The 21,217-nt window shown below is 39.6% G+C and overlaps 1 protein-coding gene across 1 annotated transcript in view; it reads right to left on the bottom strand.

The window, feature by feature from the left end:
• itfg1 (integrin alpha FG-GAP repeat containing 1) overlaps positions 1-21,217 on the bottom strand; it is a 94,881-nt gene that overhangs the window by 18,683 nt on the left and 54,981 nt on the right. Inside the window, exons 11-14 of the mRNA XM_086025273.1 lie at positions 16,621-16,777; positions 14,814-14,922; positions 3,659-3,702; positions 499-577 (exon numbers count right to left, since the gene is read on the bottom strand). Coding sequence (XP_085881399.1) covers positions 499-577; positions 3,659-3,702; positions 14,814-14,922; positions 16,621-16,777 — 389 coding nt within the window. The remainder of the gene's footprint in view (positions 1-498; positions 578-3,658; positions 3,703-14,813; positions 14,923-16,620; positions 16,778-21,217) is intronic.

Raw genomic sequence — 21,217 nt, 5'->3', positions numbered from 1 at the left:
GTCAGTGAACCGATGAAATGGAATCATCTGAATCCACAGCATTTTTGGGGAGTATGCAAAATTGAGTAAGTGATACGAACCAGTCTGTGATGTTTCTGGGCAGTCTGCTAACTAGAATTTATGGACCGAATTAAAAGGAATCATACGCGTCCGCTGTGTTTCTGATGAGGTACTAACTCGAGTCAGTGGACCAAATCATCAGCGTCAGCAACATTTACAATGACTCCGCCAACTTGAGTCGGTAAACTGGTAAAACCGAATTGTTTGAGTCTACTGGAAACCTCAGACGCGTGTTTCCTGATTCAGTACAAAGATTTAAATCAGGGGTGAAGGTTGGAATAGAATGTGCTACAGATTGGAGTTGATTTCCTCGCTACGTTACAGCATGTGGTGAGGATGGCGCTTTGTTTAATTCGCCATTACTACTTTATACTCTACATATAGTATAAAACAAAATCAATAGCAACTCCCCAACTAAAAGCTATGTAAGCTACTCACCTGAGGCGTTCTTCAGGTAGCCGTTGGAGTCCACCGTGGTGTACATGACGTACGGTCCTGGCTGATTAACGCCAAATGGCTGCAAACAAGACAAAACACCAGCAGAATGTTTTTATGACTTGATGACTCAGCAAAATGTTGTCAAAATGCCACAAACAAGAAGAAAATGAGGAGGAGGTGTGACTAAGACAAAAAGAAAAAAGACTGAGGAGGTGATGGATGGCAGTGGCGAGGAGCACAAATAGCCGCCGGCAGCCCGCCTGCCACATTGACAATTCGACTGACAGGGAAAGCAAAACAAATGCCGCGAGAAGCGGCGGCATTCTTGGCAAGTGGAGAGCTTGCTTGCGGCTAACGTGAAAAGCTAAGAAATCGTTTCATGAAAGGAAAAATAACTTAAGAGATATATACTGTGTTTGTCATTACATTAGGCTATTAGCTGGTGGCTAGCGTGAAAAGCTAAGAGCTGCATCTATATATGGCGAACCCCAGCTAATTTGTGGTTCACGATTTACGAATTCACCTGTTGGTGTATTCCTATCTTTAGATACCCGCTAAAGATTTCACCTATTCATAGCTATCAAGTGTATTTTTGTGGTAACTGGTGTCAGCTAAGTATGTGATGCAGATATTTTGTATGTCGGCAAAGGAGAGGAGTTTAGCTTAGGCTGTTCGCAGAAGAAGTTAGAAGAGGATCTTTGCCACGTGTATGTTTCTGCTCTTAAAAATGGATACTAAAAAGAAATAAAATAATCTGTATGTCATTTATTTGAATGTTTGTGTAAGATGAGTCTAAAATTATGTTCAAGTGTTCTGGCGCAAGAAAAAAAAACAGTCTACAATCTGGAGACATATTTTTAGTGTGATTCGAATCATTTGTTATACCATAACAAGTTAGCAGCTAGCTGGTGCCTAGCAAGCAGCTAGTGCGAGAAGCAACGCATTCACAATGTATTTGACAAGCTACAGAACTGTCACACCAGTATCAATGCTAAGGTTTTGATGAATTGAATTTTGGTCTGTTACGATCCAGAAAAAAACTACCTCACTTCCTTGCTCCAGGCCCAAATCCAACACACAAATACTGCACTATGTAGTACTGTACACTACGAGTATGTGCCATAATTCTACTTCATAAAGCTGTTTTATTTATTCACATTTTCATTTATTATGTTTTTGTATAATACAACAGTATTTTTCTTTATTCAGATGTCACAAAAACAATTTGATATACGAAGCTTGTTAAAAGTCACTCATAACAAGGTCGGTACACTTACGACAAAATAAGCAGTCTTGAAAACACAAAGGCATTCATTTGAAAGTTTGGACACAATGAGGATACTCGTCGCTATTTCTGTGCATGCGTGTGTGCCTATTTCTCTGGAGGATAATAAAAATGCATGTGTGTACCATAAAAACCTGAGGCCACACACTCAGAAATGCTTCCTATGCAAAAAGTCACCGTAATGTGATTTTATTATGATCATATTGCGAACTAAATAATCAATTGCCGTACGACCTAGCACAAAGTACAACAAATGTATTTATATTATATAACTTAAAACACATTTAAACTTCAAATAAATGTAACGTTAACTAAATATTGAAATGTATTCAAATGAAATTCTAACATCAAATGTATGAAGAATATAAGTTGTAAACACAAAACAAATACGTTTTTATAATAGAATTATAGCTTTATAATCAGGTGCTCTGGAAACATTCAACTGCGTCCCAGATTCAAGCCTGTCACGTTTTAAATACAGCCGCTCCTGTTCCACACACAAGCACAGAACTGTGTCCCCGTCAACCCGCTTTCATGAGCTGCGCTGTAGTACACAGCAAGCACTCCTGTGAGGGAGAACAATTACCCAATACAAGACATTATACTTCTCCGTGGTGAGCTAGCGTGGTTCGCATATGCATTTTGCTGACGAAAATTTGACAACTATTAGGTCACGAAACTAATGAAATGTGCCAGCTAGATGGTTGTAAACCGTGAAGGGCTACCTTAATTAATAATGTTTATGTGAAGAGAAAACCTGCTGCGGTGCGGTTTTCATGTACCATTTAAGCTAAACAAAATTAAATTGTTACCACAGTTAGTGATGCCTCCTGTGATAAATGTTTATCTGCTTTGAAACTGATCAAAATACACACCAGAACAATGACAGACAATACTAAATATTGAGTCTTAGAGGGCTTAATCTTTTGGTATGGAAAAAAAAGAGTCAAACAATTTGATTTCCAGCTCTATACTTCCCTCACGGATGAACAAGATCCTATGATCCCCGAACATAAGAGGGCATTCAACAATTTTTTGACTGAGGAACATGGCCTCAGATTTGGAGGTGCTAACACTCGGCTGCGAAACGCTCCAGCTAGAGTGGAAGATCGTGCCTTGATTAAACCAACAGAACCACATAATCTGCAAAAAGAAGAGATGTGATCGTGAGGCCACCCAATGGGACCACCACGATGCCTTGGCTGTGCCTAAAAGTTATTAAAGAATCGGTGACAAAGTGCGGCCTTGGCAGATTCCAACCCTCACGGGAAACAAAAACCTTTGGAATTATGGCCCCAAAAATTCAACATCGGTTTCTTTGTTCATAACACGGGAGTTTTTAAAGTTTTTTTTTTATAAGATTCCATCATGCCACCCTACCCCACCCCTAGCACAGAGATATGTTGGTAGATTATTGTAACTTGTTACAAGTACTAAACAGCCAATACTTGCCAGAAATGCCTGCAGCTCCTTCAACGTTGCCCTCAGCCTCTTGGCAGCTTCTCTGACCAGTTTTCTTCCCTTCTTTTTATCAATTTTGAAGGGACTTCCAGTTCTTGGTAATGTCACTCTTGGAGCATATTTTCTCCACTTCATAATGACTGGCTTCGCAATGTTCCATGGTATATTTAATGCTTTCGAAATTATATTGTACCCTTCACCTGACAGATACTTTTTAACGAGAGGCCTATGATGCTGTCAGATATGATACGTCTGAACATTATTTGGGATTTATCCAGTGCTTTTGAACTACTTTTGTGTTTTGGTTCGGAAAAAAATGTTCTGCAATACAGAAATTTCACATATAAAGAGTCTTTGCATGACAACACTACAATTCCTATTGTGGCCCAACAAGGATGGTATCATGCCGCTTACCTTAACATTTGCAGGACAGGCGTTAGAGCAGAGACCGCTGAGCACTGCATAGGACAGACAGTACACAAATAGATTAAAATCCAATTTAAGGGAACACAGTCTCCATAAAGTACATAACACAAAGTGTACAGTATACATGCATATGTACGTGTGATGGATGGATTTGACAAGCGCAAATGAAAGGAATTTACGTACAGTAGGTATGTAATTACATGACATGCCGAATGTGCGTGTGTGCATGTGTGTCCGCCTGTGTGTGTGTGGCACAAAATCAACTGAATTGCTAATCAGTCATTAGAGGCGAGGTGACTTTATTAGAATGCTAATGAGGTCCTGTGTCGAGGTCGCTTTGATTGGTGCGCCACAGTCAAGCTAAATGAAGCTTTGCATTTGATTAATCAGGTTTGAAAAAGACACTCCCGTTCAAAATAGGACTTCTGGATCGCGGCGGATAGACCGCTGGACTCTACACATTAGAAAGTAGGCGGGGAGATTATGATTATGGTTGTGATATATATATATATATATATATATATATATATATATATATATATATATATATACACACATACATACATCTATGTATAAAATATTGAACTGATTGCGCAGAGCATGGACATCTGGCTGCAAGAGGAAATGCTGTGAATGAAAATAAAAGAGAGGCAAGCAAGCACATAAAACTTGCTGCACAACTGCAAGCTGGTAAACACTGCTAATTAATACAGAGTGCAAGCTTTTTTTCCCTGGATTCGTGTCCATGTTCATCGCAGCTGAACTACATTGCGCAAATACTAATACTAATAATGCGTTAGCAGAGCTCCATGGCAACATTAATTTGCTCTATAAGAGGCACCCAGATGCTTTTTATGGGACTTGTGGTGACTTGAACCACATAAAGTTGACAGATGGCTTGCCCTGTCTTTACCATCATGTCAATATACCGACATGGGGCATGAACACTTTGGAGCAAGTGTACAGAAACATCCCCCGCCCACACATCCGTCTCGCTAATTACATCTCTATCACATGTATCCCGGTTTCCTGTTGCCCACATAAGAACAGCAGACCAGAGCGGAGGACCATCACCGTATTGTCTCGCGAATCCCAAAACATCGTTTACAGCTCCAGAATCACTGCTACACCAGTTGAGATGCCCCCCAGAATTACTCAGGCGAATGTGAAGAGGTCCCTAAGATGAGATAAGATGAACTCTGAATGCTGCTCGCCCCAACAACATCTTACGACAGGTTCCTCAGAAATAATCAACACCTTCCTCTCTGCGGTAGTCATCCCTTGATGCATCAAGACGCCCACCATCATTTCAGTACCCAAAGGGTCCACAGAGAAGAGCCTGAAACACTCTCATCCTGTCTCCAACTCCTCACATATCTAAGTGACTAAGCTTTCAAAAACATCATCTTACGTACACTGGCAGAGATAACTACACACACCAGGACCGAGTCCCTCCCTTTGCAGCTGGATGCAGGACTTCCTTATCAACCGACCACAGACTGTCAGGATCCGTGGCAATTCTATCTCTATCTTCTCAGGGATGCGTGCTGAGCACCCTTCTCTTCATTGCATTGTTTGTAAAGTGCTTTGTTACAGCTCTAGCTGTTATGAAATGCGCTATATAAATAAAATTGTATTATTGTATTATTGTATATTGTTAAGCTTGTGGATGACATAGCTGTAGTACGATGCATCACCAGCGGTGTTAAATCTGTATACAAGGCGGAAGTCAGAGCCATACAGTAAATTCCTGCTATAGTGCAAATCGGTTTTCGCAGTCATGCTAATATCGATTTTTTATATTTTTTTTTGCAACAGTTATTTAACTTTAAACTTCATTAAACTCATTAAAAGCATGTTTAAAGACCTTTAAATTGCTACAAATACATGCCTAGGTTGAATTTATAGGATATTTCTCGACGCGGATTTTCCTTGTTGAGGGGGTGATCTGGAATGTAACCCCCATGATGGAGGGGGGTTACTGTATTCCATGTATAATATTCTCCACACCCCCTCACATTTCAAAGCAGCATAGTGAAAACACGAAAAACATTTTTGCTTGCAAATATAATACAAAGTTTGTTGACTTCATGCTTGGTTTGTGTTCTGACTGTGGAATGTTATATCAGGATGTTTGTGCATTTATTTCCAAACCATGTCATGATTCAGTGTCATGTGAACAATTTAATACATTTCTGAATGCGGCTGTTAGAAAATGTGTAAAAATGGAAGTATTGTGAATACTTTCGGGACACATCATATGTGACTGAAACAATAAGATCACATCATCTTTGTGTGAAATAAATGGGACAAATCACTATAATAACATGTCATTTTGTCCATTTGGGCGGCCTCTTGAGAGCGTCACTATGTGCTTTGATCTCTTTGAAGCAAAAAAAAAAAAAAAATGCAAAATGTTGTTGACTGCAGTCCACTCTTCGTCCATGATGCTTCTTTCTTCCTTTTTTCCCCACTTACATGAACTCCCATCTGATTTAAAGCATGTTTTGCGTTTATCACTTCCTTTGATCAAAGTGGTACTCTGCTTTGTAAAGTACAGTTAAGTGGTAACTAGTGTTAATGGATCAATGTAAAAGAAGGGTGACTAATTCATTAGTCCTCTTTTTAAGGTCTGTTATCATTAAGAAGGAGCATAAACCCTGAAGAAAGCCTCAAGATATTTTGCGCCATTCAGTTCCTCAAAGTCTTGATGCTGACTTGGTCTTGCACCCCTCAATGTCTTGGTATTGACTTTACTCCTCAAAAACCTGGTCTCAACTCTTCAAAGTCTTGTTCTTGACTTAGTCTCAACCCCACAAAGAATTGCTCTCAACTCCTCAAAGACTTGGTCTTGCCTTCTGAAAGTCTTGGTCTCGCCTCTCCCGAGTCTTGGTCTCAGTTTTTCAAAGTCTTGGTCTGATCCGGATCTACACTCTTCAGAGTCCTGGTCATTGATAACGATACACTTTGACACCAAGTCAAGGCAAAGACTTTGGGGAGTCAGGACCAAGACTTCGAAGAGTCAAGAAAAACCTAATACCATGTTTTTGAGGAGTCAAGACGAACACCAAGACTTTGAAGAAAAAGAAGTGAAGAACAATACTTTAAAGACTAAAGACACGGATCTTAGAATGTGTTCAGGCTTGACTGACACTGTGCGCAGATCAGCGAGGGAGCTAAAAACAAGTGCTCCTTTTTCTCTGCCAGACTGCTTTTGTTGTACACGCTTTTGTCCCAAGGTGACACATAACAAGCGAGTGCTCCTGGAAATAACTCAATGTTCTTGCACTGAGCACCTCGTCGGCGTCTCCTGTGATCAAATGCACGCCTGTCTCGCTTGTGTAGAGCACCGTCCGTGGCGGGACTCAGCTGGCAGGCGGGGAGGGAATGCTATGAGCATTATGATGGGACTCAGCGGGTCTGTTTGGGTTGCTGACTGTACAGTTTCAAGAGTGTTAAAGTCAGCGTGTCAGGAACAAAAGCCCAATTTTGGGCCTACAAAGCCAGCTTTTCCCACCATATGTGTACGGTATTAATTTTAACATGGAAATAAAATCAGATGAGAGGCTGGTATGCTCAATATCGAGATCAGATTCATACGTATTGATAAGGTAATTTAAAGTCATAAAAACATGATAGATATTTTATCTAATTGTATGAATGATATCAATATTTTGATCTGGTAAGACAATTGTCATTTGTTTTTCAGTATTACGACGCAGTAACACAATTCTCAATTATTGCGCAGTGTTGTTGTCACACTGTGATTCCCACTTGTAATTTTTTTTGCATGTAATCCATACCAATACAGTAATTAAAAACACGTAATTTAGTTGAGAAGCTGATCACATACGTCTCAAGGTGCTGCCGTTTTGGCTAGCAAGGGTGTTCCACTGGGCTCCTGTTCTGTGTGTTATGTAATCAAACTAAAATTAGCTCTTGGTCAAAGCGTGCTACGAGTATCTAAAATGCGCATCCCTCAGTCTGTGCGTGTCTTTTTTTAACCTCACCGAGCTTGGCTTTTTTGCACTCGGACCTCACCTGCGCGCCGACTCGGCCACGCTGTCAGGTCACATGACATCACAAACACACACGCACACAAACACAGACTAAATGTGAGGAGCAAACCTTGACAGAGGGCCATGATGTGCTGTGTCAGCGCTAGTGGCTACAAGCATCCATGCCAACATGCACGGGTGCACGCATTTCATGCACGCATACGTACACGTGCACACAACAACACACACGCACACATATATATATATACATACTACTCTACAATGTGACAGCTGAATTCTGTTCACAGATGTCAGTTTATGCTGATGGAGTACACTCTATGAACTAGTGAAGTCGAGTAGTCTAGTCCAGTCTAATAAAGTCTACTCCTGTCTGGTTTAGTAATTCAACCTAGCCTTGTTAAGTATGGACTGGTTCGATCTTGTACCGTCTAGTGACTAGTCCAACCTTATTGAGCGAATCAACCATTTTAGGTAAGAAACTCACGGAACACCACTAAGCAAAAATTACACAAAAAGCATGAAAACTGAAATAATGACGATCATGTCTCAATTTATTTGTAAATGTAGTTATAATTTACTTTACATGTATGTATGGACTAGTTTAGTCTTGTCTAGTCTTGAATAGTGTAGTTCAGGCAAGTATATTTGATTCCAGTCATGTAATATATGGACATGTTCATACTAAGGTATACAATATAATTCAGTCTAGTATTGTCAAGTATTGTCTAGTTCACTCTTTTAAACCTAAAATTATCTAGTGCGGTTTATCAAAATTAACTGGAGTCATGTTTAATATAGTCTAATATTGTCAAGTGTAGTCTAGTCTCGTCTGTTTTTTTTTTGTCAACGTCTCTATTTCCATCTTGATGTCCTCCAGAAAAATTACAATTTTCCTGAGCATGAGTCTGACAAAAAGGCGGCCGTGTCCCAGTCTGACACCATTAGATAAACTTCAAGTGGCTGTGTCCTGTCTGGCCAAGCTTTAAGTAAGACGGAACGCTGCACTTCAGCGGGGCGACTTGAGCGCAACATGCAGAGTGATAGAGAGCAGTGTTCACGGTCCCCCATCTGTCATACACCTTTCACTTTAAACCTCTGCCCCATGCCATGCGATCATGCCGACATGGTAATGAATAAAGTGAATTGGCAAGGGGCTGGATTAGATTAGCCCTTTGAGAGGAAAATCAGACCGTATGCTCGATTTTAATCACAAATTAGGTGATGCCATACTCACCTTTTAAAGTGATACACAATCTTTGACCCAACATTATACAGCCTAGAACAGTGGTTCTCAACTGTTGCCACCCTGGGATCTTCCTATTGTCACAGAGCCGTGACACATTTGATAGAATTTAAGAACAATAAAGCATTTGGGGTTTTAAAAATAGCCACTTAAAATACATGTACAGTATGTTGCATTTTTAAATGCAGTTTCAAATGAGTTTGACACAGCGACAAAAGCATATTGCGAGCAATGACATCCGCTACCCAGAGGCTGAAATGCTCTTAAACGACTACCTGGACAATAGAGCCCAAGTGAATAGCATTTCCTGATACATACCCTATATTGTATATTCTATGTGGGAATTTGGTATGCCTCAGTACTGTTCTGAAAAATAATCTGAATACAAATACGCATGCACAAATACATGTATTTTTTTTACTAGCTGTCCGCAAACCACCAAAACCAGTTGAGAATCACTATCCTAAAACAGTCTAGTTCAGTCTGCTATAATCCAGTCTAATCGTGCATGACAAATACGGACTAGTTCAGAATCGTATAACCTAGATTAGAATATTCCTTATAGTCCACTCTAGACTGTTTTAGTATAGTCTAGTCCTTTCGTATAGCCTAGAATAGTCTTGTCCAGTCTAGTACAATCCATTAGTCATGTGAGTTTAAATATGGACCGGTTTAGTCTCTATAGTCTAGGATAGTTTAATCCAGTCGTGTCTCGGAAAGGTCAAGGAAAGGTAGCTTTATTTATATAGTGCATTTCATACACAAGATAATACAATGTGCTCTACATGATTAAAAATTCAACATTTAAAGGCATTTAACAAATAACTAAAGACATTTAAGAACAAAGTACAGAAATGAAATACCAAAATTACTACAAGAACGTATAGTGCAAGTACGAGAGTAAAAATAAATGATTTAAAAAATGACCTCTAACGTAAGTATGAGAAAAAAGAATAATTTTTAACCTGGACTGAAAACCATTCACACTTTGGGCTCACAGGCATCTTATTCCATTTGTGTGCAGCTCCACAGCTACATGCAGCTTCACCATCTTTGCTTTGAATTCTGAGTTCCACTATTTGACTTGAGTCTGAATACCTCCGAGCCATACTGGCCTTATGTTCCATTGGTATTTCTTGAATGTATTCAGAACCTAAACCACCCATCCATCCATTCTTTGTACCACCGTTTTGCACCTAAACCATTCAGTGATCAATAGCCAGTAAAAGAACTTTAAAGTCTATTTTATAGCTGACTGGGTGCAGTGCAAAGACTTAAAAAGCACACATTACCAACTTTAATACAGTATCTGAGAACAACTGGGCTTTTATACAGGATTTACAGGAGGAGGGTGGGAGCTCGTCTAACCTGGGAGAGCAGCTCATTCCAGAGCTTGGGGGCTGCAAAAGTAAAGGCTCTGTATCCACTGCATTTCAACCTAGCTCTTGGGACGATAAGGAGAGATCTGTCGGCAGACCTCAGAGACCGTGATGGGAGTATATGGTTGTAAAAGGTCCGTGATGTAGGACGAAGCCAGCCCATTCAGTTCTTTACAAGCAAAAACAATAAAATTATTAAATGTATTTTAAAATGCATTGGGAGCCAGTGGAGGGAAGCCAGTACAGGTGAGATGTGCTCTCGCCTGCGTGTTCCAGTTAAAAGTCAAGAAGAAGCATTCTATTTAGTCCAGTCCATTCTACATCGCGTTACAAATTATGCAAATGATGTTTTTCTCTAGATTTGTATAATTCGTCTATGCAAATAAACTCAGCATCATTTTGAAGTCATCAACTGTTATATATATATATATATATATATATATATATATATATATATATATATATATATATATATATATATATATATATATATATATATACACATATATAAATAATTAGAATGTTTATAAACTAACCTTCCAATGATAACAGTATTACTTGCACAAATAAAATAGTTTTGTTAAAATGCATTATTCCAAATTATTATGCACAGCAATGTGTCAAGTCAAGTGAAAATAGTAATTTGTTTAATTTGCAGCAATAGGAGGTTGTATTTGGTGTAATCAAAAGCTATTTAACTCAAAAACATCTTAACAGGTCATGTGAGATTTTAACCTCTTATTTGATTGCAGCTTCACAATCCTTGCATCAATTGAACTTGTTGAATTTCTTCCCAGAATGTCAGAATAGCCTTTAAAGCTGTTTGGATATGAACTATCTGGATATTCTCTAACAGTTGATGACTTTAAAATTATGGTGAGTGCCACTCTATTTACAACAAATATGTACTACCTCAGTCTCGTATATCTTAAAACAGTGTATTGGTCCTGTGCCGTCTGTGCCGATATAGTACTGTTTAGTCCTTTTGTATAGCCTAAAACTGTTTTGTATCATCTTCTATAGTCTACTCTCGTCAACAAGTATAGATTTGCTCAGTTTCATATAGCCTTGCTCAGTCATGGAATATATTTATTTGAAGAGTGTTTCACGGTTTTGAATACCAACATTTGTTAACGTCTTTTATCATTTGCAAGTCTATTTCAAATAGTAATTTGTTCCTCCCAAAAAATATTGCACAGTTTATTCATTCTTTGCCATTGACTGCTATAGATGGCAAATGTGCATTGTAAATTGAGTTGGTAGTGAATGAGTTTAAATGGTTGTGAATCTGTAACATATTACTTCTAATACTTCGATAGGAAAATAAAAGATCCAAATAGCTGGCAGACTTTCAAAACAAAAGGCCACTACGTGAATGACAACCCCTTGTAAACAGTGCTTTTTGATCTACTGTAACATTATTGGATCCACTGTATGTCTTGTCCGAATGCTCAGTCCTAGACTCAAATCCTCCCCCGGATGCATGCAGTGAAAGGCTTCATGTAAACATGCTCAGACAGAATGACAACTCTGAGTGACAGACTGAAGCAGGACGAAAAGAGGACGAGGAAGATGTTGGCTAGAGCGGTGAAGACAAAGGAGTAGGAGGATGAATGACAAGAGGTGAGAGAGAGAGAGCGAGAGAGACAGAGACAGAGAGAGACAGAGATAGAGAGAAAAGAAAGAAGAGAGAGAGAGAAAGAGAGAGAGAAAGAGAGAGAGAGAGAGAGATAGATGCTCACAGATGTTATTCAGTGCGGCTAATCTGCATGCTAATAAGTGAGCAGGAAACTAATCAAGCACTACAGTTCTGCCTGTCACTCTCTACGTCTCACGCGTACACATACAGCATGCACACACTTGAAAAGATTCTGACTATCATTCTAATTTTAGAGTTTAAGACTTCTCAGCGGTAATGAGTTGTCGGCTCCATCTGTCCACACTACCTCCATTTTGTGGCTTTAAAGTGGAGCGCCACTCTTTGTCGCTCACTTCATAGTCCTTTGACAGTTTTTTTTGTTGTTGTTGTTGTTGTTGTTGGCCACGGGGGTGGGTGGCGCTGGTGGTCCCCTGACAAAGACGTCTGACTCATTATAGGAAATATGGCGAGCGGTTGCCATGATGGGTAAGGTATAGGTTATATAGGATAGGTAAAGATAAGATGAACTCAGATAAGGGAGGGTTTGAAGGGCAAATCTGCAGTTCCCCACACTTTTCAAGTGTGTTGAGATGAACAAAAGTGGACCGCTTGGTGGAATAATGTTCTAAAAATACACACGTGCTCAATGTGGCCTGACTGGAGATGTTCTCTTATCACTTACAGCAGTCCTCCTCTATAACCAGATCCATTATTAAAATGGCGGCAGTGTCATCCATCCACGTTGGCACCGCTGTCTGAGGACAGCGGCGTGTCCATTAGCGTCTCTCACAGCGGCGCCGCCTTAACACGAGTAGCCGTCATCAGTCACGGCGTGAAGGATCGTCGCTGCCATCATATCAAAGTCACCGAACGGCTCATTTTAGCCATATGCAGGGTTCCTTCAAAGACAAATTACTTCTCCAGATTTGGTCTGATAACTTCAAAATTTGGGCCTAGTATACTGTTAGGACTTCTCCATTCTTTATAGTGACCCCAAAAATTGTCTCAGTGGTGCCACCTGGGATGTTGGGAATTCAGAACCCGCAGCCTTTTTTAATTGATGAAATTAGGTAGGTAACTATCACAAGTCGACGCACAAAAATGTCTCAATAGCCCACCTTGGTAAGACGGGAAGTCTGCCATTTTGCTTCGAACATCCAATTCAAGATTTTAAAGATCATTCTGGACATTTTCAAAAGGTCCTTGAAGGAGGAAATATCTAACTTTTTTTTTATGGGTCCCAGATTCTAACCACATATACAAAATGAGAGATAAGAAATAAATGGTACTAAATTATGAAACAACTGAGTTCATATCATTGCGTGTGGGCAGCACATGGCGGCAAAGTTTGACAACTCACCATAAAGCAGCTTCACTGCCTTAAAAATTCAGCCCTCAAAGCCATTTTCCTTAACATTAAATTTAATAGATGTGCCTGTCTTGGCACTTGGGCTATGTTCATATTGCAGGTGAATTCAGTTGTTTTGCCCAATGTGACATGCATCAGATTTTATTTTCATGTCAATGTGAACATTACAATTCCGATTCTTTTTTTAATTAAAAAAAATATTTTTTTTAACAAATCCGACAGGGGCCTCATTTCAACGGTTGGTATTCGATGTAAATACGGCTGTCTATATTTATCTGGTGATGTTAAACAGCTTCCCGTCTGGAGATTGTGTTAAATGCGGTGTGTAGTAAAGTGTTGTTTTATTTACAAGCGTACACTGATGATACAAGTGTGTGTGTGTGTGCGCGTTCTTGCAGGCAGAAGATGAGCAACTTACAAACACACAGACACATCGCCCACCCCTCCCTAAAGACAAGGGAACAACTGTTCGCCAACTGCGCTGCAGAAAAAGAAGGATGAACGATGCTCTTTTCCTACTAATGAGCCACACAGAGTGACGGATTACGCAGAGCGTGCCTCCCCCGTAACCACTGCCCTTCCTCTTTCCTCTATTTTTTGCTCTCCTCACATATTGCCAGCTAGTACCGACAATTTGACTTTAAAAGAAGCTGTCTTGATGCAGTGAGTGGAATAAAAAGACAAAACTATGATGGGCAAAAGCTAGAAACAGACCTTTTTTCATTGGTAGCTGTCTGGTTCAAAGCGAGTGTGAAAGCTATTGTCACATAATGAATTACTAAACACAATGAAAAGTCATCTTTTACTCATGTTCCGTACCAATTACTAATATTCCTAATAAATCGATAGGCAGCGTCAAATTACACTTCCCACTTTGTACTAATAGGACAAATATTACTGTTGCACAATTAGACTACTTACATTTTACATATACCAACATGTTTTTTTTGTTTAGATTAGATTCACGTTTCTTTGTTGTTGTTTTTTCTGTACTTTGTTGGTTGTATGAGATTATTAAGACATACCTTTATATGTGACTATTGCTGGTGTCACAGACTGAAAAATCGATTTCATCCGTCCATCCATCCATCCCTAATGGTAAGTACGTAATGTAATGTCGGTTAAATGCATTTTGTCTGAGCAAGAAGCCCCGCGCCTAACCCTAACACTCGTCTCGCATGAAGACGGCAACGCTAAGGAGCTCGGGGCTGGGAATCTAAATTACAGACGGCAGATAATAGTCCCCGCCATCTGCTCGCCACGCTGGGGGCGAAAAAAAAAAAAAAGACGAAGAAAATAGTTGCTTGCGTTGACTTACTCTAATGAGTCCGGGAGGGGAACAATAGGGGAAAAAAATAAATAAATATGCAAGATATTCAAATTAGACTGCGAATCTCTCCACTCTCCCCTCTTGACGACAGAGAGATTTTCCTGGGGGAGGAAGGCTAAGAGTGCGAAGAGTGGCGAGAGGATAGCGCCAAGAATTTGACTCACCCATGACTTTCACAAAGTAGGCATCAGCTTCAAAGTTGTTCTTCAAGGCGTGGATGACCAGGTCTCGCTTGCCCTCCACTTGATTCACCACCAGCATGTCCAATATGCCCTGCGCACCAAATACTCAATTGGACGTCTCACCTTTACAACACCATCTTTTTAATTTATTCCTTTGGAGGGTGAGAGAGAGGAGAAATTCTACAGGCAGATGGAATGCAGTAGTACACAAGATGTTTGGACTAATGCAGTTGCTCAAAATTGAGCTTTGGTGCATTTCCACTTTTCCCGCTCATCACCCCCAAGATGTTTTCACAAAATAATTGTGGGGTCATCTGCGGGCAATTACATTGCTTGGATATGATTTGGAAAAAAAAAGACACTTGTCTATATACAGAGCATTTGGAAAAAGTTCACAGCGTTTCATTTTTCCCGCATTTTATGTTGCTTTTTGCATATTTGCAAAACTATAACAAACAAAAACAATTGAATCTTTATGATAAAAATGTTTTTGCAAATGAATTATAAATAAAAATGTTGTTTATGATGGTATTATGCAGCCTTGTGTGCAGAATTTTGAGGAAAATAAATCAAAAGGGAAAGCCCCCCAAAATTATTTGCAATAATATGTTCCATGCGCCTTCACTAGTGGAAACATGGCATTCTGATTATTATTGCGTTTGTGAAATATGAGTTAGTAAGCATTAAAATCAACCCATTTTTGTCCATCTCTGGGGGCGGCCATTTTGTCACTTCTGACGACTGAAAACGGCATCACAGTTGCTCAGGGCTCAGATAACAACTAATCATGGCTCAGCTTCAGAAAACAGGTGAAATAAGTCAAGATTATTACCTCGTCTTACTTTTAGATGCCCCTTCTTCTGAGTAACTGGAAACTATTGCATCTTTTTAATCATTAACTGTAAATAACAGTACACTCGTGCTTGTTACCTGATAACAAATGCATGTTTGTGATTAGAAGACATTTTATTTATTTGAAGGGGGACTGCAGCTGCCTTGCAAATGGCAATCCATAGACTATGAAATCTCTCCTGTTTCTTGCAGTTGTTGATTCAAAGTAAGCAATACGATCTTTTTGATGGATTATGCTTGCACTCAGCTCTCGCACAGCGTCTATTTTTACATTTACCTGGTCTTGCTCATGACATTAGCAGTAATAATGAATCCTATAAAAAGCACATGAAGCATGGAGAGCTAGAGTAATACAACTGTGTGTGTGTATTCAGCCCGGGAGCACAATGACAAGAAATGGATGTCTCATCTTGCACAAACAACAGCTGGCTGAAAGTCGCCTCATGGACTTGAATGTGCCTTTAACTGCAGTTGTAATGCCCAGACACAGACACATGCACTGAGACAAACACAAAGACCCACACACGGACACAGAGTAACACACTCACACAAAGAGGCATACACACAAAGAAAGATACACACTTTTCCACTGTTATTCACACACACGCAACTGACACACACAGACACAAACAAAACAAGACACAATTGAGACAAGATTCATGCACCCGCACACACACACACACACACACATGCACAGCTCAAGTAATACTTTTACTCAGGCAAGAAAGTCATTTTTGTTGATATGAGTGGTGGAAAAGCTTAAGACCTAATCCACTTTTCTGCTTTAGAAGGGAAATTCATATTCTGTGTTGGATGGTGGATTTCTTCTTGTTCTTATGCCCCATCTGCCATCAAATTTCTCTAATAACAGACGTCACTATAACAAAAAAAAGAAAACCAACGTTGAGGGGCCGAAGAAGTGTAAGGATCTACTCACATCCTCGTAGATGTCAAAGAAGGTGGCCATGATGGCATTGGGGATGGCGCCCAGGTCTGACTGGTCCCAGTGGATGCGGAACATCCGGCCAATGCTCTGGCAGGGCAGAGCGGAGTTGGTGCATGGAACGTTCTCCAACAGGAAGGCTTGCTGAGCACTGGAACCAGTACAGAAACACAGATTTATTAGCATCTTAGAAAAAGGAGTTGGACAAAAATCACTCGTCTAAGATCATCATTGATGGAAGCCCGGAAATGGTAAAAATGAAGTTAACTCATTCACTGCCAGACATTTTCAGACCTTCTTTTACCCCAACGTTTGAAAAAAATGTGAAAAAAATAGAAATAAATTCCTGGGATTGAATGGCTGGACTGTGAAAAGACAAATTCGTCAATGGCAGTGAATGAGTTAAATGGCTGCTTTATTCCAAAATGGCAAATTTTCTGTTCGTTTTAAGGCATGGCTTCTTCAGGCTTTTTGTGCGTCTACCTGTGATGGACACATCTGACAAATTTCATGTTTCTCAGTGAAACTGGCTACGGGGCTGAATTTTTATAAAGATTTGGTGAAGTGCCTTATAGTAACCGTAATATTTGTGGGGAAGTCATAAATAGATGCTATGAGAAAAACTTTCTTTCTAGCAATTTAGTGTTGCCCATCTGGCAATGATATGTAGTCCAGATTCTTAAAATTCAGACAGAATCAATGGGACAAGTTTAGCTATTGCCTGGAAATGGCCACAGTAACTCAAAAGCTTTATATTTATATTTTGTGGGTCTACTCATGATAGTCATGCCTACCAAAATGTATATTGCTAAGTGAAACCTGCTTCATGGGGTGGATTGAAAAACAATTCCACGGGAGTGGAACGACTAGCAACGTAAAATTTCACCGAGAAGAACATGGCTGCGTGAATTGGTGACTTTTCTCGGGATAGAAAAACCTTCAAAGTGCAGATTAAATGGAAAGGAAATATGACAATGCAGTTTAATGAGATGCAGACTTGAATGCCATTTTGGATCTTAAATAAGATATCTTTGGGTCACTATTGTTAACAGTCCTACCCTGACGGAGTTCTACGCTGATAAAAAAATGCACAACGCTAAATTCCACTTCGCCTCCTCACTTATTTCTGTCGCCGTTTCGCATTAATTCTCGGGGGAGGTTGAACCACCCCCTTTCCAATCTCCATCCTAGTGTCTTTTGAGACAAGTTCTCTCTGCTCTCACATCTCGGTGGGAGTGATACGCACAAAAAACATGAAAACACTTTAAAAATAGAACATATCGGTGAAAGGTTTTGAGACGACTCTCTTTGGCTAGCAGTGTGTTTCTACCATGTAAGGGTGTGTGCAGACGTCTGCTAAGAGAACAGTGAACGCCATGCTAAGCGTTGGAATTTTTGCCCGGGTAAAATGTTGACTGATGCCGTTTAAGTAGTTGACACAAACACCGTTGAGCCTTGCACACATACATAAACACAACAAAAAGGAAAACAGATGTAGCTGTAAAGCAGGTGAAAGACATAATGTAGGTATTGTAGTTTCAATGCAATGTGTACAAATTGCTACCTTTGAGGTGGCAGTTCAGTATAGTACTTCATTTTAATAATCCAACCTCAGATTAGGGATGTGCGGATATGGATAAAAAATTACATCCTGATAGTTAAATTATTTTACAAAAGTTATATATATTTTATATGACCAATAATGAAACTACAGCAGTTATCTGGTATCTTTTGTCTATTCATGAAAATAAGTATTTCATATAGGCCATACAACCAAATGAAAAAAGATGAATAAATAAAACAAATATCCATTAGCCAAATAAATACCATTGAAAATATCTGACTGGTATTATAACCACTTTTGATAGAATGCAGTAAAGTGCAAATAATTCAAATAAATACTACACAGCGCTTCAACTAACACTGAAGGACGCCTACCATTTATCAATTAGAAGTGCTAAAAAATTTAACTGCTTCAGAGTTTGACTTTTAGGAACACAAGACTGTCAGCTTGCTTTGAAGGCCTGACTGCGACGCCTCAGTCTGAAAATTACGGGCACCACGTAAAAGCGGGACGTATAGATAAGACATGAATAAAAATATCGTCGCGTGGATGGATACTGTTTACAAGTAGATAGATGGATGCCATGTTGGCTCTGTGTGCTGAACTGTAAATGAAGTGAATGAAAAAAGAAATCCTGATTGGCGTACGCATATTACTTAGGTGGAAAAACAAACTACAGCATTCCCTCAGTAGGGAAGAGGGAAATCAAACCATAGATCGACAATGACCTCTTTGTGTCTTTTGATATTGATTAATGTATGTGTACACACACACACACACACACCCATGCACACACACACAAAGGCAATATAAATGATATACCATTATATCGTACGACAGACGTTTTCGTATATACGGTATGATAAATATCCTATCCTTATATCGCACAACTCTACCTCGGCTAATGGACGTAATATTTTGAGCAGATGACTGACAAGATGGGGTGCTGAGTGTACATTAATGAGAAATAAAATGAACTTTTTTTTGATTTTACCAAATGGCTGCAATGACACAGAGAGTGAAACATGTCAAGGGGTCTGAATACTTTCCGTACCCACTGGAAGTGGAGATCAGCTTGGATAAAGAACAATGTTTCGAGCAGGTACGGTAATTGACATGGATTGTATAAGATCAGGTGGCTAAATTAAGCTTTAGTTGAATTTTAATTTTAACCGAGAGTGCTCATCAGCCGATCACTTTTAATGAAGCGAGTGAGTTCACACGGACGATGCTGTAGATTCCACAAGGATATGGAGGAATGAAATTCATTCTTAAAGCGTACAAGTAATGCTTCTGGTTCGCTGATTAAAAACAACGAACCTCGAGTTTGGGTCATGTCAAATGTCAAGTTTCTCAACAGAAGAGCTTGGCGAATCAGATTTGCTTTTAGCTGGGTCGTCGCGGGCAACTGGGGGGCTCGAGGGTGGGACTTGAGCTGGATTAAACCACTCCAATTACACACCAAGTGTATATGTTGAGATCTGAAGGTTTAGATCATGTATGCTGCTGTTTAATCCATAAGCATTTGCTCCGTACTTCTCTTCCTCATTATGATGACAGTTTGGAGAGTGTGTGTGCACGCAATTGAACTTTAGAACCATTTCTCATTTCAATTCAATTCATTTAATTTATTCCAATTAATTTCAAAATTTGGAATCATATTAAAATCCCTTTCACCATGGTGTGTGTTGATGTGTCCTTTCTGGGATTGTAGGACTTCAAAAGAACCCCTTTCAGCGCTGCAGGGGTGGAGGTGAACTCAAAGTCATGAGGTGGAGAATATTTCTCTTTCCATCGCTACCGACGAGGGAAAACTGATTGTAAAGCATATTACAGGAAAGTATTCAACAACAAAGACGAATTTCAGTATTCTTTGATTCAACCTTCATGGATCGATGCTAGTCATTGAGTCACCTAGCCTTTTCTCGAAATTCTTTCAGCGGTGTTAAAAGTAATAACCACAGCTGACCTTATCTCATTCACTGGCAGACATTTTCAGACCCTCTTCTACCCTAACGTTTGGAAAAAAAAAATTGGAAAAAAAATCTAAATAAATTCCTGGGATTGAATGGCTGGGCTGTGGAAAGACAAGTAAATTCGTCAATGGCAGTGAATGAGTGTGAGCAAATGAGTCATTTTCAAGTAAAACCTGAGTTTTTGTCCATTGTGTGCCAAGGTATGTGTGGACGTACCTTTGGGGCATCAATTATGGCATGAACTACATGTCTGCAGGGAGTCTCCTATTTCTAGCACTTCCCTCCACCCATCTAATTGATCCCTGGAGGGGGGTGGTTGGCCCGCGGGAGCTCAGACAGATGATCATGCCGAGAAATTGCTACTAGGCTATGTTGAGCGCATGCCTAGCTGTGATTTGCCAATCAACGCTCAGGTTTGCAGGCTACATTAACCCGACCGTCTGCTTCTTGATCTGCATCCTCTTTGACTTTTCTCTGTCACATCCTTGGACACGAGCAAAAAAAAAAAAAAAAAAAAGAAAAAAAATCACAACACTGCATTCTTTAGCTATGGAACATTCCTAGTTCCCACACTAAACATACAGTGCTTTGCGAAAGTGTCAGCCTCCGCCCCTACCTTTAACTTTTGACCTGTTCCCACATTTCAGGCTTCAAACAAAGGTATAAAAATATATATATATATATATATATATATTTTTTGTGAAGAATCAACACAAAGTGGGACACAATCCTGGAGTGGAACGAAATGAATATTGTAGTCTAATTTATGTATATAGTTTTTCAACTAATTAACTAATTCACTGGCAGACATTTTCAGACCCTCTTTTACCTTAACGTTTGAAAAAAAATGGAAAAAAATATAAATAAGTTAATGGAATTGAATGGCTGGGCTGGGAAAAGCCAAATAAATACATCAATGGCAGTGAAAGAGTTAAAAAACCCTGTCCTTAAATGTTTTTAAATCTAAGCAGAAAGACATGGAAACAGCTTCCAGAGACAGTCATCGTTTTAGCTTGGCTGTTTGAGCAATTTATTGAAGGCTTAATCCACA

Source organism: Filicampus tigris, chromosome 3, assembly GCF_054856515.1.
Source record: "Filicampus tigris isolate MCC_2025a chromosome 3, RoL_Ftig_1.0, whole genome shotgun sequence".
Lineage (NCBI taxonomy): Eukaryota > Metazoa > Chordata > Actinopteri > Syngnathiformes > Syngnathidae > Filicampus > Filicampus tigris.
This window is presented reverse-complemented; position numbering and strand designations above follow the sequence as displayed.